Source organism: Polyergus mexicanus, unplaced genomic scaffold (assembly GCF_030449975.1).
Source record: "Polyergus mexicanus isolate NDT 795.1 unplaced genomic scaffold, iyPolMexi1.0 SCAF_9, whole genome shotgun sequence".
NCBI lineage: Eukaryota > Metazoa > Arthropoda > Insecta > Hymenoptera > Formicidae > Polyergus > Polyergus mexicanus.
Genome location: NW_027223329.1, coordinates 8,525,452 through 8,541,834, shown reverse-complemented (window position 1 = coordinate 8,541,834; position 16,383 = coordinate 8,525,452). Strand labels below are relative to the sequence as shown.

General features: G+C 37.2%; 1 protein-coding gene across 11 annotated transcripts in view; it reads right to left on the bottom strand.

Moving 5' to 3' along the window:
* Positions 1–53: 53 nt before the first annotated feature.
* LOC138936118 (serine-rich adhesin for platelets) overlaps positions 54–16,383 on the bottom strand; it is a 29,401-nt gene continuing 13,071 nt past the window's right edge. For 4 of the 11 annotated variants that reach the window (XM_070301218.1, XM_070301216.1, XM_070301221.1 and 1 more), the window contains 8 exons: positions 6,248–6,365; positions 6,026–6,157; positions 5,755–5,778; positions 5,437–5,469; positions 5,141–5,338; positions 4,874–4,993; positions 4,583–4,656; positions 54–3,410 (listed from right to left, as the gene is read on the bottom strand). In XM_070301218.1, the coding sequence (XP_070157319.1) occupies positions 3,101–3,410; positions 4,583–4,656; positions 4,874–4,993; positions 5,141–5,338; positions 5,437–5,469; positions 5,755–5,778; positions 6,026–6,157; positions 6,248–6,365 (1,009 nt within the window). In that variant the 3' untranslated portion in view covers positions 54–3,100. Of the gene's footprint in view, positions 3,411–3,555; positions 4,299–4,582; positions 4,657–4,873; positions 4,994–5,140; positions 5,339–5,436; positions 5,470–5,754; positions 5,779–6,025; positions 6,158–6,247; positions 6,366–16,383 lie in introns of those variants that run through there. The other 7 variants (XM_070301225.1, XM_070301226.1, XM_070301219.1 and 4 more) reach the window with 7 other exon arrangements.

Here is a 16,383-nt window from a genome sequence, read left to right as displayed (position 1 = left end):
AATCGATGAACCGATTTGTATTTACAATTGGGTAAAAAGGAAAAATACTGTAGTCGAATAAAATTGTCTTTATTGCGACATTCTGGGACTAGGTAGGCGAACGTACGATTAAAAACTGGATGAATCATTTTGACAAGTACGAATTCTTATCACGATTACACAAGAATGAATATCTTTCATTAATTATTTATCGATTCACCTAATTAATCCGCTATCATTACGTCGCTAGAGTTAACTTAGAGATATCTGTGTCTTGCGCGTATATTATTATATTGGACATTAAAGTAGAGTGTTCTTCTTCGGAAATAACCGTTATATGAGAATTTTTGAAAACTGTATAGACTTATCAATTAAGTAATTACGATCGAACAATCATCGGACATTTTGTCGGAGAATAAATAGGTGATCGCTATCTTATGTATATCCTTTATTTGCCATAACATTTATTATGATGCGACAACACAATGAATTTGCGTTTTTTCGAAATTATCGCTCTAGCTGTTGACTCGACCAATTCTCGTTCTTCAAAGATGTAATGGCGGATGATTAATATCAATGTCGATTACTCATCGATAATACCAATGAAATTATGTCACTTAGAGCGAATTTGATGGGATGCACTAGTGCACATATAAAGATTATTGTACACAAATTTATAATGGCATATATAATTAAAAAAGTAAAATTATTAATACTAAGAGCTATTATCATTGTTTTTCAATACGAATAATGATAACTCATATTGTTAATACTATTTATCTTAATGTTTCATTATTTATGCTTACACTGAAAAAAAATTGTTAACTTGACTAAATCCGTTCAACTAATTACCATTTTTTAAATTGAAATATTTAAGTATTTAAGTCAAATATACGTCATGTTAGATTTAATATGTCGTATTTGATTCAAATATATAAATCATTCAATTAAAAAAATGGTAATTACTTGAACGCATTTAGTCAAGTTAACAATTTTTTTTCAGTCTACGTTGTTATGTACAATAATCTTTAGGGTACACCAGTGCGCTCTAATGCGTCCAATCGAATTTGCTATTAACTTATTCCATACCAGATCTATTAATTCGTTATCAATGATAAGCGAATTTCGGATAACTACTCGATACATTTCCACAAATACTCGATTGCGTCTCGCGAAAGTAGCCCTGCGGAAAAACTAAGATTTCCCTAGTCCACATTTTTTTATCATATATTTCTTAAAAAATTAATGAGATTCATATACATCTCTCTCTCTCTCTCTCTCTCTCTCTCTTTCTTTCTCTCTTTTTCATTATAGCTCTCTCATTCTCTCCGTTTCTCCTTTTGCATACAATCACCATATAAATTAAAATATAAACAAATAAATATACAATTATTATATATATGATATTTAGTTTTTTCTGACCTCCATATTACTGAAAAATAATGGCAATGTACATTCTTCCGTCTGAACGAATACTTTATATTTCTAATGCGTTTCGATTTAATCTGCGAGTGAATTTTTTTTAAATCAAATTTTTGGCGCACTGTTTTAATATTTTTGAATCTATCAGCAATATTGCTGATGCATAATCTTACACGCTAATACATATGTAAATACATATTTTCGCGAAAAAGTACGCTGGAATGCACTTATGAAAGACAGGAGAGACTAAATATCATACATTGAGTACAGACTTACTAGCACCAAGCGCATACCAAACACGCAATAAATTAAAGCGACAAATGTGGAATTTACATAGTACCCTAGCTTTACTAATTACGATCGTACCAAATCCGTCACGAGAAATGTGATTTCCGCTTCTTCTCAAAATTATTCAAACGTATATAATAGTAATATTTGAATATCGCCGATAAATCAATTGCAACATACTTTTGCACGTGACGTTATAAACAATAATTAACTGCATCTATTTTTTTTTCTTCTTGATTGAATCACAGCGAGTGACGTAATTGTAGAGAGAAAACTCACCTGATATAAATGCACAGCAATATATATATATATAAGTATAATGTGTATTTAACGAATCTCTTTTTCTCTTTATAGAGAAAATAAATAATTTTAATATATATACATAAAAATTATAAATTTGTAAGTTTTTTAAAACATTCGCATGTCTACGTCGAAAAGAAATATTGGCCGAAAATTCTAAATTTATCTCATCGAAAAACTGGATTAATTTTCTCGATTATAATTGTTCGTTGATATAATTCTTGAAATAAATTTTGTATTTTCATATTTACAGTAAATTATATTACAAAAATCCTTTTTCAATAAATATACATATACATATATCTACCTTTGAAATTTTATTCAAATTGAAAGGCGTATAGAGTTTTTATATTTCCGGTTGCCAAATTGTTCGGAGAAAAATTCCATACATATGTATAATTTATTATTTTTCTCATGTTTCTGCCGCAGATCTCAACCGATCGTCGAATAGACATAGCGATTTTTTGCGATACAGATCATTCGTTAATCTCTAATTTTGCACTCGAGTTTAGATGAGATGATTAATATCATCTTTAATATTAACAAGTGTGTGCACACTTGTACGTGTGCGCGACGAATTATATGCTGCTCGAAATATCCGCCCAGAAATAAATGAATTCTCTCGCGCTCGACACTCTCTACACAAGTACGTCATATAAGTACGGCAGCAAATTATATCAGACGAGCGCGTAACGGCGTCGTTACATGTTACAAGGAACGTGAATTTTGCGGTGCACGGTAAAATTATAATTACAAGAACAGGTGAAACGAGAGATCGTTTGGACCGGTTTGGAGGATCGGTTTTGGACGTCCGAATCACGGTCGAGACGCGATGAATAATAAATTAAATCGCGTTACGTACAGAGAGATCGTATAATTCAATAAATAATTTATATAATAGATAAAGTTGAAATACTGACTTAGTGTTGATTTAAACAAAATTTATCAGAAGAAAAATTATAGGTTTCATATGTGAATCGAATAATATATTTACGATTAATCTGTCTTGTGGAATTTTCTGTTCTTCGACAGGGATTCGAACGTCTGGAACGAAAGAAACGTTGCTACATAGACAAGATAATATAACGGAGCATCGTCGCGTCCCCTATCGTTAAAGCCGAAGCTTCCTAGGCGTCGGAATAAGGGATTTGATCGCGTTTCCTTCTACCTTGACATCGCGTTGTTCCGCGTCGTTAGAATCACACGGCGACTTCGCGCAATCCTTCGGCTTGGTGAATGAGCCGGACACGAATGTCTCCGACGAGTGTCTCCTCGCGTGCGCGTTGGTGCGACGTGTCGGGATCTGTTCCTGACGGAGTCTTAACGTATGAGGTAAACGTTCGGTTGGCTTGCGAGGGCTCCCGGCGGACTTAAGCTCGGAGAGCATCGAAAGTCGCTGACGGTCCGACGAGTCACTCCAACTGCAATCGAGAAGTTGTCCTTATTACAACTGTGCTTTATGGAAATAAATGAGTAGTATGAAAAATTCAGTTCGAGTAAAAAAAAATTTGAAATCAATTGAGTGAAAAAGACTCACCGCACATGGCTATTCAAAGCAGCGTGAAACATTACGAATTGTAAATCTAATATATTATCGCAAAAGAGATAATTTTGGGAGGATATCAATATAATATAATTGTCGCGCTAGCATTGAGGCGAAAACATATTATGTTAATGTTACATGCCAGAAACATCGATTTTATAAATACGGAGTAGCAAGCAATATTGATCTACGATCTATACGCATTCGCGCGTGCGAATAAATTAAAAATATTCTCGAGATTTATATCGACTTTTACAATGGAGAAAAATTAGGCTCTTGTCGATTATCGCAAAATACAATCGTTCGATTATTTTCTTTTCGAAAAAGAAAAATGGGCTCATCGGACATGACATGAAGCTGAACATAAGGAATAAGTACAAAACTGTAACTTTTATAGCTATTCAACCAATCAATTATATATTATATATTAATTATATATCAACGTGTATATTATTAGTTTTATATAAAATAATGTATATATAAAACAAAATTACTATACTTATATTAGTATCAAAATATAAATTTCAATAATTCAAATTTAATTTTACTTTAACAAGATTTAGCTTGGTTGAATAGCTGAGAACAAAAGTTAAATTATTTAATCGCATGCAAAACTGAACGCAATCGTCAATAACGAACTGTCAAACAAGTGGCACGAAAATAGAAGAGGTGCACTAATATGAGGGCGTTAAATGCAGAGAGGAGTACATATCCCAATAGTAAGTCACACAGACTGACGCACTCTACCTTCCCGATCCTGAAGCTGCTTCATGTGGAATTACCCAAGTAAAGGGCGGAACCAGAGTAGCAAAAAAGATATATTATTTATGATGCACATGACACACAGAAAGAGATATATTTTAAATGCAATTGTCAGTGACACAAGCGCGTAATAATCCGCAACTTTTATTCGACAATGACAATACTCGATTAATTATGAGAAATATTTTACGTCAAGTTAAAGATTTAAAAAATTAAACGTATATATAAATGTTTAGTTCATATGAATATCATTGTCGATTGGACAGAATAAACAAGATAAACTCTCACCTAACGAGAGGCCCCATAACGCCATCCTGTGGGAGTGATTGTAGGAGCGAGGGTCCCGCCGATACTGGACGTGTCTAGAGAGTCGCAAATGAAAAATGTGTTTTTGTTTTTAATCGAGTGCAAGAAAGCAACTTTAACAATAATGATAATAACAAACAAAATATACTCGCAAAAGAAATGTGACTATCATAATAATCGAAAGTAAGCGACGAGACAAAATCAAAATAGAACGTAAATGATGTAAGATAGGGGGACTGAATATGTGATCCAATTACATGTAGAAAGTAATACCTTCTCCGTTTGCGTTGCAGCGTTACACGTGTCCACGGAGAAAATATCGTTATTGCGCGTCGGTAGGATGCAATTTTGAGTGTCGCCGTTCTTAGGTCCTTGAAGTTTCGACATCTGGAGCTACGAAGATCAATACGTCACATTCAGATTATTCACTTTTTTCGACAAAAAGTATTCTGAGAATGATTACCGATTTAAGATTTAGATCCCCGGTCAAGGCGAGCTTTTTGCACAGAGCAATATGGCTAATCGCGATAAACAATTTACCTCGTTATTTACCTCAAGTAGCTCGATGGTGCGATCCCGCGATTGTATGGTACGATCTCGGTCCTCCACTTGACCCTGAAGAAACACCACCTGCCTCCTTAAGTCCGTCAATTCGTCCGCGATGCTGTTACCACCGCTTCCCGGTGACGTGCTCACGTCGGTAGTACCACCCTCGTTCAGGTTACAGAAGAGGCCATTCTATAAGTATATCGGCAATCGTTATTTTTACATTCGATTGAACAAGCATTGAAATATATATATATTCTCAATCTATTTTTTCTAAACAAATCTCTTACCTTTGGATTATCGAATGGGTTGAGAGTTTCTGCCTAAAAATCAATATCAAATATTAATGACTTGTATATTTATCTTTAGCGTCGCTGATAATTCTTATAACTCGTATATATAGTCGGGACTGAGTAAAATAATATTATAACAAAAAAGTTTTGTTTTCCTCTCTCTCTTGCAATTTTTATGTATATGGTTTTTACTCAGTCTCGTATGGATATTTAAATTTATATATATTACACGTACACACACACACACACACACATGCGAGTGAGGTGATATAATAAATTAGTGACAATAAAGTAAAGAAAATCAATGCAACGTACCCTCGTCAAATCGTTCTCCCCTGACTTGAGACGTAAAATCAGGAAGGACGACAAAAATGAAAAATAAAAAGAATCGTGTTAATAAAAAATATAGCGCATCGTGTGTACAAGTAACGGAATAACGCTTGCAGTCGGATAATGTGTAAGACGAACTGTAACGCTTCGGCGGCGAACGAAATGCATTTTTGCAAGACGCAAAAAAAAAAAAAAAGAAAGCGATGTGCAAACGTGAAATGCAAGCGAGCAACGGTGTGCATTTATTATTATGTACCTCCTGAAGGACTCGCTTGAGTTTCAGGAGCATCGTCTTGATGGAGACAATGTCCTGGAACATGTACTGGTACGTTCCGCGATCTATCCTGAGGCTCGACTCGTCCCCGGAATCGACGCACGAGGATGAAACCTGCGGATCAACGAGACATTGCGTGAGCGCGACAAATTCGACATTGAAAACTTACATCTCTGAGAATGAAGAAATAAATTTGCAACTTACACTTCCCGACGTTCTCATAGGACTAGAAACTTGACGATTGCGTATATTGTCTAATGAACGCGGTGACTCTGTTCCGGATCTACTACGTAACAACCTTGACATCCTGTCACTTCCAATTCTGAAACAAAAAGAATGAAACTCATTATCTCTCGTATCGACAGGCGGATATATCTATATTCTCGAAGAGGATTATGCGATTAGCATTTTTTTCAGCATTAGAAAAGTATTCTTTTCATTCTCTAAAACAAAATGGAGCAGAATAAAATAATTCATCATGCATACATTAAGATATAAATACAGTATAAAGACAGATTATATATACACGAATTAAATTATAATAAAAATAGTAAGCCGAGAATGATGTGGCTCCCAAAAATAAATATAAATTCAACAGAGGTTCAAGAAAGCAACATAATCGCGCATTATCCATAATTCTCGTCGAAAAAAATCACGACAATCCCCATCCAAAATACAACAATAAATGCGCAGCATCTAATCTTCTGTTATATATCTCACATCTCTCCCTATATACGCTACTCGGAAATATCTGATAGTGCCCTCGCTTCCCCCGGTGAGACGAGGGATTCACTACCTTCCGGGATTATTCTTGGCTCGTGAGGCTGTCGCGGAGGAAGCGGAGATCGCGCCGACGACGCCGCCAGAGCAGGAGGAGACGTGGCCACCGCACGGCGTCTTAGACTGTCGCGGTGGCGGCGATCCGTTCGTGGGCGTCGAGCTCTCGGACGAGAGGCCGGAGTCGTCGCGTCCATCCTCGCCGCCGATGCCGTTCTCCTGGCTCGCGTGGACGCGAACCCGCGTCGGCAGACCGGTGGTGCGCCGTCGAGCGCCCCTCGAGCTCTCGGACGACGGGGAGGCCATCCTGACCTCAGACGAAATCCTCAAGCGAGCTATCCTCGACTGGATTATTGTTGGTCCCGCGAAAATCGCGCGGGGATCATCGGTGTTTCAAGTTTCACTTAATTCAGTAGTGAACAGGACACTGTCGAAGGAATTTTAACATCTCGCCTATCTAGATTTTCTTAGAATTTTAATTTTAATTAATTTTAATAAACCCGTCGAAAGACCGGTGTTACCGATGTCAAGATTAGAGAATCGTAATAATGTACATGTTGCATATACAATATAAGTATCTACGTAACGCAGGGATCGCTAAGCTTGACAGCTCGTCGCTAAATTTCGTACGCGAGAACGGCGCAGTGTAAATAGAGGATGGACAGGCATATTTAGTCGGACGGAAACGGAGTGTTGCGGAGGGTGAAATGCGAGGAAACGCGGTAGGGAGGATTTAACTCGTAGGAGTTCGAGAGCGAACACCTCTCGCGATGAATAATACGGTGGATATGCATGCAGTCGCGATCACTTTCGCGAAGCGCTCGTCGGTCTTAATTACACACACGTTCCGTTGTCGCAATCACGCCGCTAAATTACGCAAGTTCACGAACGCGGAAGGGGGGGGGGGGGCTCGCCGGGCATTATGCTCTTGATGATATCGCAAATGAACTCTTAATGAGATAATGACGTGTAAATGGAAACCCGTAGACGGGTCGATAGACAGGTAAATAAAGTGCAGTCGGTAGGAGAGAGACAGAAAATAGACCTGGTAAACACGATATATAAGGTTGGTCTAGATCCTCGTTCGGATAACGGTAACGTAATATTTTGCAGGCCGATTAACGTTTTTTTTTTTCCCCCCATTAATACACACCGTGCGAGTTATATATTTATTTAAAATTTAAATGATAAACAGTCATCGCGCGAATACCGGCACCAAGTTACGCTTTTGCTCAATTAATTTTCAGAAAGATAATTTTATTAGATACGCAAAGATAAATTTAGTCATTTGTTGTCGTCTCTTTCCCTCGCAATTAACGTCTTCAGCGTCTTCCCGAATTATTTCGTCTCGCGATTCTTCCGTTGCTGCTCGTTAGCGCTCCCGGACTCTTCTCTACTCTTTTCACTTCATTTTCATAATAACATTAAACTCGAACTCGCCAAGAAGTTGAGTCATTCCGCCGAGTGAAAGTTACCTGGCTGATATCTTTCGGGATATGTACTAGCTATATTTTACACTCTTGCTCAGAGTTCCTATGTATCAACGAAACAAATAAAGTATTTCGTCTCTATTATATTTACTTGTTTGTATTTTATCGTGGAGGAAAATTTTAATATACATATACTATATATCTTGCACTGCAATGCTCGGAAATGATCGTTCACTAATTTCAAAAATTGGACCATCTTCGCAAAATTAGTTTTAATTTTAATGAAGCGCACGCGACGCAAATTTTGACGTTTCATCTAAAGTGACATATCGCGTGAGCGAGTGTATGCTAATTTCATCGATTTATGTCGTGGAAATACGAAAAATCAATATAATCTTGTGTCCCTATTAAGTGAGAGCACTATATAAGCAAAAATCTTAATGTCACGTTAAATATACGATCGCGGTTTCGCATCGTGTAACGCAGTAATACATCATACTTATTCAGGGTTGGAACGGCTCACGCGACAGCGATGACGTTCGTGGGATGTGACAGTCGAGAATAATAGTTTGGAACAATCGGAAAAAAAAAGCAAAGAAAGTCACGGCGTCTTGAGAGATTTAAACGTCACTTCGACGTAACGTCAAATATTCTCAAATGGAGTAATGTATATAGACTAACCGTCACAGCCGGATCATCGTTGACATTTAAGATCCATGCAAGAATATTTGACGTTACATTGATACATATGATGATCATATATAGCGTAACATTGTTTTACCTTAAACGTTCCCTCGCGAGAAAATCGTAAAGCAACTCATTCATTAAACATTCGACACCTACCGCGAACGCTCACCGGACACCACTACCCCACTGTGAATCACTTATCGGGAGTAAACATTTTTTTGATTTACAAAATAATCAATCACTTCCAAGCGGGAGACTCGTCATCGCGCGAGATCGCACGCTGGGCGTCCCGTTCGTCGAGTCCTTCCGGAGGACTGCGCGGACGACACGTGAAATTTGAGGTAAAGTTTTCACACGGACGGTGTTCCGCGTATATACATTAACCGGTGCATTCGCCGGAATCCTACCTGCGACGGTCGCCGGCAGGCAGACAGGATCACAAAGGACCCCTCGAGGGGATAATACACGGGAACGCGTGCGCACCTCGTACTATGACGACGAGCTTGGTTCGATAACGCTCGTGGTGGACGAGCCAGAGGAGAGGAAAGAGAAGCGACCGAAAGAGAGGTAGGGAAAACAGTAAGAGGGGGAGCAGCTGCGGACAGTGTAGGGAGAAGGTGGGGATGATAATGCAAAAAACTGCGGGAACTATCGCGATATCGAAGTTTACGATAGCGATATTTCCATCCATTCCCCTTGGCGAAATATTTCTCGGCTTCTCTAAGTTCACGATTGGAAGTCTTTTCTATCGAAATTTTTTTTTTCCTCTTCCTTTTCACATATTTATTATATATATATATTACTACATATAAATTAGTTTATTTTATTATTTAAATTATTATATCATGTAAATTTATACGTATAATTATATATATAAAATTATATCATATTTATTGCATTATAATTTTTAATTTGACACACAGTCGGGATTCTATCAAAGTTAATGAGTATAGCCCAAAAAAAAAATTTGCTATAAAAAGCATCTTAATCAAAAATTATGAATTATTAAATTCATGCTATTTTCGTGTAATTAAATTCGCGCAATCTAATAAATATTTATCAGTAGTCAACTTTAATTGAATAGGCATGATCTGATAAAATTAATGCCGGTCGACCAGTTTTGTTTACCCGAATAAATAAATTCTCAGTCGATGAAAATTGATTCGTATCAATCGACATTATCTAATCACTTCGTCGTCGCGTCTTTTCATCTCTTCGGATAAAACTTCTTAGCAGCATATGAATTCACGCCAAAGAAATTCCGCGTAATATAAGTATGACTAATTTTTATTACTCGTATCGGATCTTATCCTGATGGTGACTCAAGTATACGATTGTCAACACTCAAACACTTATAAGATTATAATATTAATAGACTGTAAATAGCAATCGCATCGAGAGAGACGTTTGCTTGTTCCAGCATCGAATAATTTCGTCTCATTTAAAATATCCCCTTTTGGATTAACTTGTGACGAATCGCGAAATTTCTTCAACCTCTCGAAATTGTCGAGGATAATTTAAAGATTGGATCGACAGAATAAGAATCTTTCCCGCGTCTGCAACAAACTCGTCTCCGCCGAAGTAAACGATCAATACTCCAGCTGGCTGTCCTTCGACCCTTAACCGCGTTTACAAACGTTTCTCCTTGGCAATTCTCGCTCTGGCAACGGCTTTCGCCGACCAGACTCCGCCGGCGCCGAGGATCCGAGATTTATGAGGCACTTTTCATTTTCGACGGCAGCCGACTCGCTCCTTGCTGTCCTTTTATGAGAGAGCAGTCTATCGGAATTTCAGCACTCTCGGGAAATTTTTCACGAGCCCTTCCAACGACCATCCCCGAGTTCGGGTTTCATAATAAATAATCGCGCGCGTCTGGACGAAAAGATACACTGACGGAATATTTTTATTTTATTAATTATTTTTATTTTATTAATTATTTTTATTATTTCATTAAATCATAGTTAACGTTAAAGTAAATTTAATAAAGATGGATATCCTTGCGCGTGTCGTTTGTAGCAAGAGTTCAGTTACAAGATGCTAGAAGCTCTTTCGAGGATTATTGACAGTAATACTTTCCGCCGTCGACCATAACTTATCATCGCGAGAAGTTTAGTAAATAGACCGAAAAAGTTCACCGTTACACAAAGGAGAGATAGCTCCGTGTAGTTACATCGAGTCAGCTGTTTCTACCAAGGTGAGCGCAACTTGAAGAGAGAGCAGCAGCTTGAAATATAATAATTGCGTGCTCTTTTTTTTCAATAATGAATAGCGTTCAATATCATGCATGCGTCATTCTATCAAGATACAAAAAGAGAAAGTTACAAGTTAAATAATAGCGACTAGGAAGGAGATTCCTTTCATCAACGATTTCGGCTCTCTTTAATCGCGTACAATCTCGTCGCGGATCAATACGGATCCGCGTTCTTTTTATAGTCGCGATCAATTGTTGCCCGCTGGATTAAAAATTTGTGCGCGAAATATCGAGGGAAGAGAGCAGAGAAAAAGCGACACGGCTAACTAGTAACGCTCTGATTAACGACAAAATCGTCCTTGTTCAGCTCGATTCACCGATCGTCTTCGTCGCCGCTCGGTATCGGTTACCCTCGTCGATTTCCCATCGTTGACGTAACGCGGAAAAGCTGGAAACGTTGTCTATATTTACGCCACACGTAACGTTCCAGTTCATCCTCGAGCGAATATCGATTCCAATTATATTCGCGACTCTCGGTGAGCCTCGTTACATCACGTTCGTTGTTCATCATACACGGCCCGGAGAAATCGGTTTACCGCGGGTTAAACCGCGGCTTTTAAACGCGACAGCCAAAATTACAGAGGAGATCCGACCCTCTCTCGCGATGTGCTAATCCTCTCGGTCACCCAAATCACCCCTAAACTCCGCACCGATTATATCATACGGCGTTTATCGGCTCGCGCGATGGAGATGTATAAATAAGAACAAGTGGTTCTGCGAACGAGAGGAAGTGTGTTTTAATAATGCAATGGAGGATCGTATGTGCTTATACAGTAGCACGCACTAAGGAAGACGGAAATATGATATACAATCATGCTTAATAATATTGTATTAACCGTGTTCTGGAATTATAGTCGGCACCACAACGGTGGTCTCTTTCTCTTTCTCTCGCCCGTTTTTACAACTTATGGATACAACGAGAATACATACACCTGATGGATATAAATATCTGCGTATACGAGTGCCGTGAAAATGTTCGATTCGACGGCTACTAATTTCGCTAAATCAATTCTAGCGTAGATTCGTAAAAAAAAAAAAAGAAAAAAAAATTCTTTCGTAAAATGTATGGGATATCTGGAATGTCTGATGCAATGCATTAATTTTTCATAATAATAAGTCTTAATAAGGGGAAAAAATTCGAATTGAAATCAATCAAAGAAAAGACAGGAGAAACAATTGAACAATTTGACTTGGGATATATGCTTCTCGTACTATATGCTAGATAAGTATACGTATGCGTGTTGCGTTAACACATATCGTTATTGCGCGTCTGTAACTGCTATATTCCGTATATATATCGGATTTAAGGATATATATAATCGCAGAACTCTCTTCAAGCTATATTCTTAACATTCCCTGAACTCTCTCAGCTTATATTCTTCGAAATAAAAAAAAAAAAATATATATATATATATATAATATTTTTAGTTCCGCAATATCGAATGTGAAGCTTAAATAAAATACGCCTGTATTCGAAGAAGCATCTGTAATAGGTCGTTGATCTACCTCACTTATGGAAAAACAAGGCAATTACTTTAAACGCAAGGAAGGATTAAACTGTGCTTATACAATGTGATATTTCGTGATTGCTCGTGCTAGGAATCGGATGTAAGATAACGGTAAGAGTACCTTATACGACAGGAAATGAACGATAACGCGGGAAAACATTTCGTGGACGCAGTCATGGTGGACGAGAATAAGCACGAGGCTACGAGAGGTCAAAGAGAATACTGCGCAACGTAACGATAGAATTGAAACAATTTAAAGTTTACAAGCAACTGAGCATAAAAACAACCCTTCCGAATTCTTTAAGTAATTAAAAATTAAATAATTGATGGAACGCACATTATATATTTATATTTTTATATTGATAACAAGTGTGTATCAATTTGTAGCCGCGTCGTTCTCATCTTCTACAATGACCTCGGAAGGAAGGGTGATATCGAGTCGAGTTACTCATCACCGTACATAGAGAGAGAGAGACCGCTCGTCATTTCTACGAAGCTATGCGTCTACGCCTAACAGCAGTATAGTGTCACGAGAGAGTATACGATTAATTAATTAATACTTGATAACATCCCGAAGTGTGATTAACCCTTCGCGCTCTAATATCTACGTATTTTGAATAATACGAATGTGTGTGATTATTATTGTTGAAAGCTACGATCATCGGGACGTCTAGACGGCATCTACTATAAGATTGCATTGAAACCAGTTTGGACCGATGTTTGAATTGCGATAGGACGACAATTTTTGGAAGGATTCGGCTTTCGACCACCGTATTGGAAAAATATGAAATTGGAAAAATAATCTCTATCACCCTCGCTACTGCACGTTTCGTCCCCCCTCATGTATTCGCTTTGTGCTGGTTCACTGTGCTAAGGAAACACCCAAGCGAGTTGTTCTTTGGAGAAACTTTGTTATTTACCAGGACAAGGCGAATCGACCGTGAGTTTAAGGGTGGGTTTCTCTTTATTCGCGTACTATGCTTCGACTACACTTCGACTATACTTGAGAATTAGTAATTTATGCGACTATAATAAAGACGCATTATAATCTCGAGAAAATTATCTGACTCTTACGAAGTCATGAGTTAAGCCATATTTTTCTTTAGGTCAAAGAAAGGCGAGTAAACTAACGAGATAATGAATTTTCACGGAGGTGGGTCGGAGGACTAGTATCATTTGAGGTAGCATCTTTCCCATCCAAGTCGGGCTTAAGAAGATGGAGTAGGATGGGGGACGTATATAAAGTTATTATATATTAGTATACTCCTCAGGAACAAAAAAAAATCAATACTCCGAAAACGCACGCAAGAAGGATACGTAACACAGCACAAGTCTCTAAACAAATGATAATTGTACACACGAAGTCTGTCAAAGGATTAAAAAAATTATATCTACAAATTGTGAGACATTGTATACAAAATTATCAAACTAGGAATTACGTAAGAAAAAATTTTTTCTCTTTTATATATATATATATATATATATATATATATATATATGTGTACAAAAGAGAGAGAAATAATATAACTATATATGTATGTACTTTAATCCATATTTCAAATTATTCTAACTAAACTTTGAAACTACGTATTGGAAATAATATTTGACAACTTTGTGTGTCACTCCTTTTTTTCTTTTCCATTTAATCATAGCCTAGACGAAAGTTGCACAGGTCAGCATAAAATCACGATTAATCGCTAAATTTTTTAGTTGCGACACCTCGTGTTATCATCGCTCGGATTCTCCCAATCATGCCCGCTTCTCTCTCTCGCTCCTAGCAATGTCTATCCGTTTATCTCGCGAGTGATCGCGCTCAGATAAAGAATCATTTTTCTTTCTTTACGCGACAAGATACTTTCGTCTCGTCTCGTAAAAATTTATGTATCTTTCGATCGACAATATCTTTTGTTCATCGTAAAACTTGGTAATGCTGTTTCATTTGAACATGAGCAATTTTTACGATTTTTGTTTTACGAGACGCGATCACTCACGAGTTAAGCCTGCGTCTGTGTATTATCGTTACTGTAATCGGCTTGCGGTTATCGGTTTTGCTTAGTCGACATTCGAGGGAGGATCGGCGGACCCCGCTCGCTAGTTAGGGTATGTCAGCTGGTAGTAGTCTCCACCCGCGGAGTCCTCATCGGGGATTTGCAATTGCTTCACCCGTTTTATTAGCGCGCTAGAACACAGAATACTGTCGCTGAATTGTGGCGTCTCCTGTGGCGGATGCGGATATGTTTATTTTAATTTTTTTTTTTTTTTTTTTTTTTAATTTTATACAAGCAAAGGAGGGGAAAAATATTATCGCGTACATATGTCTTGAACGTAAAAAGTGTCTGAGAACAAAGGACAAATGTAGTCGGATATAGGAGAGTACAACGATTTGTTGCCGAGAATCTGTAATATTTTCATGAAGAGAAACATTCTCATTTTTAACTAATTAATAGGCTGATCTTTACACGAAAATATCACGCATTATCAGCATTGAATCAATTTATCCGCGTAATCTCAACTAAATCTTTTCTAACGTCTGTTTTTTTTTATCTATCTATTCGATTGCATACATTAATCGCTATTTAATGAAAAACGGAACGAAATGGACAAAATATTGACAAAATAGACAAGAACATAAGTTCATGAAAGCTCGACAAAGGTCTCGAGAATGTCGATTAAAATCGGACGAGGACTGCAGGTGAACAATGATAATTCGAGAGAGGATAGATCTAACAGACGAATTTGTAGATGTTCTGCTCCTTCTCGTTCGCCGAGAGAGTAAAAAAAAAAGAATTAGCGCCGCGAAAGAGAGTAGGCTGTTATGCGCTTGTGGCCATGACGCGCTCGAAATTTACGCGAGTCGCAACAGCGCAATTATTATTGCAACAGTACATCCGAAGTATTATGTTACCTCTAATTTTCGTGTAAAATGCTTCATGCTCTCGATACAGAAGAGATATTACTTTCTGATTAAAATGCCGAAAGAAGACGGAACTTACGAATATGTGTAATTTTCTGCAGTGACCAACTTTTACGATCCTTCGTTGCAATTTAATATCTTCTCGCTATATAAATTAACGTAAAATTGTATCATCATATCTATTAATAATAGTCAATGATGTAGGATATAAAAAGAATCTTCAACAAGGAATATTACAACACTCTTCCTCTCTACAGATGCTAAGCTATTATTCAACCGAACGAAAAGATAATTGTACAAAAGATAGAGATCTTAAATTATACATAGTACCCTAAAAAAGATTAATAGCAGGGTATATAAGAAATTAAAGAGTGCTATTAAGTTTTCATAATATTGCAAGATCGGAAAAAGTGCAAAAAATGCAGTTTTTCCCAAGATAAAACTTACCGGCGAGATATTTTAAAGAAATATACAAATGATCCAAATTTGTATATTATCGATTTTTTATAACTGTCTCACGTCATGCATTTTAGTTTACTTTTGCAGAATTTTTTGTACACGAAAAATGATGTACAAAAAATTAAAAAAAAAAAAAAAAAATATTGATCCGAGTTTACGAGTGCGGCTTATGTAGTTATAGTGGACACGGAACAGCGGATACACATTAATTTAATTTAATAATTGGATGACACATTCTTTGTCTCCTTTTCTTTACATAGTCTCCACTAACTATATCACAGCATTGATCAGATACTCTTTCAATCTTCCTATGC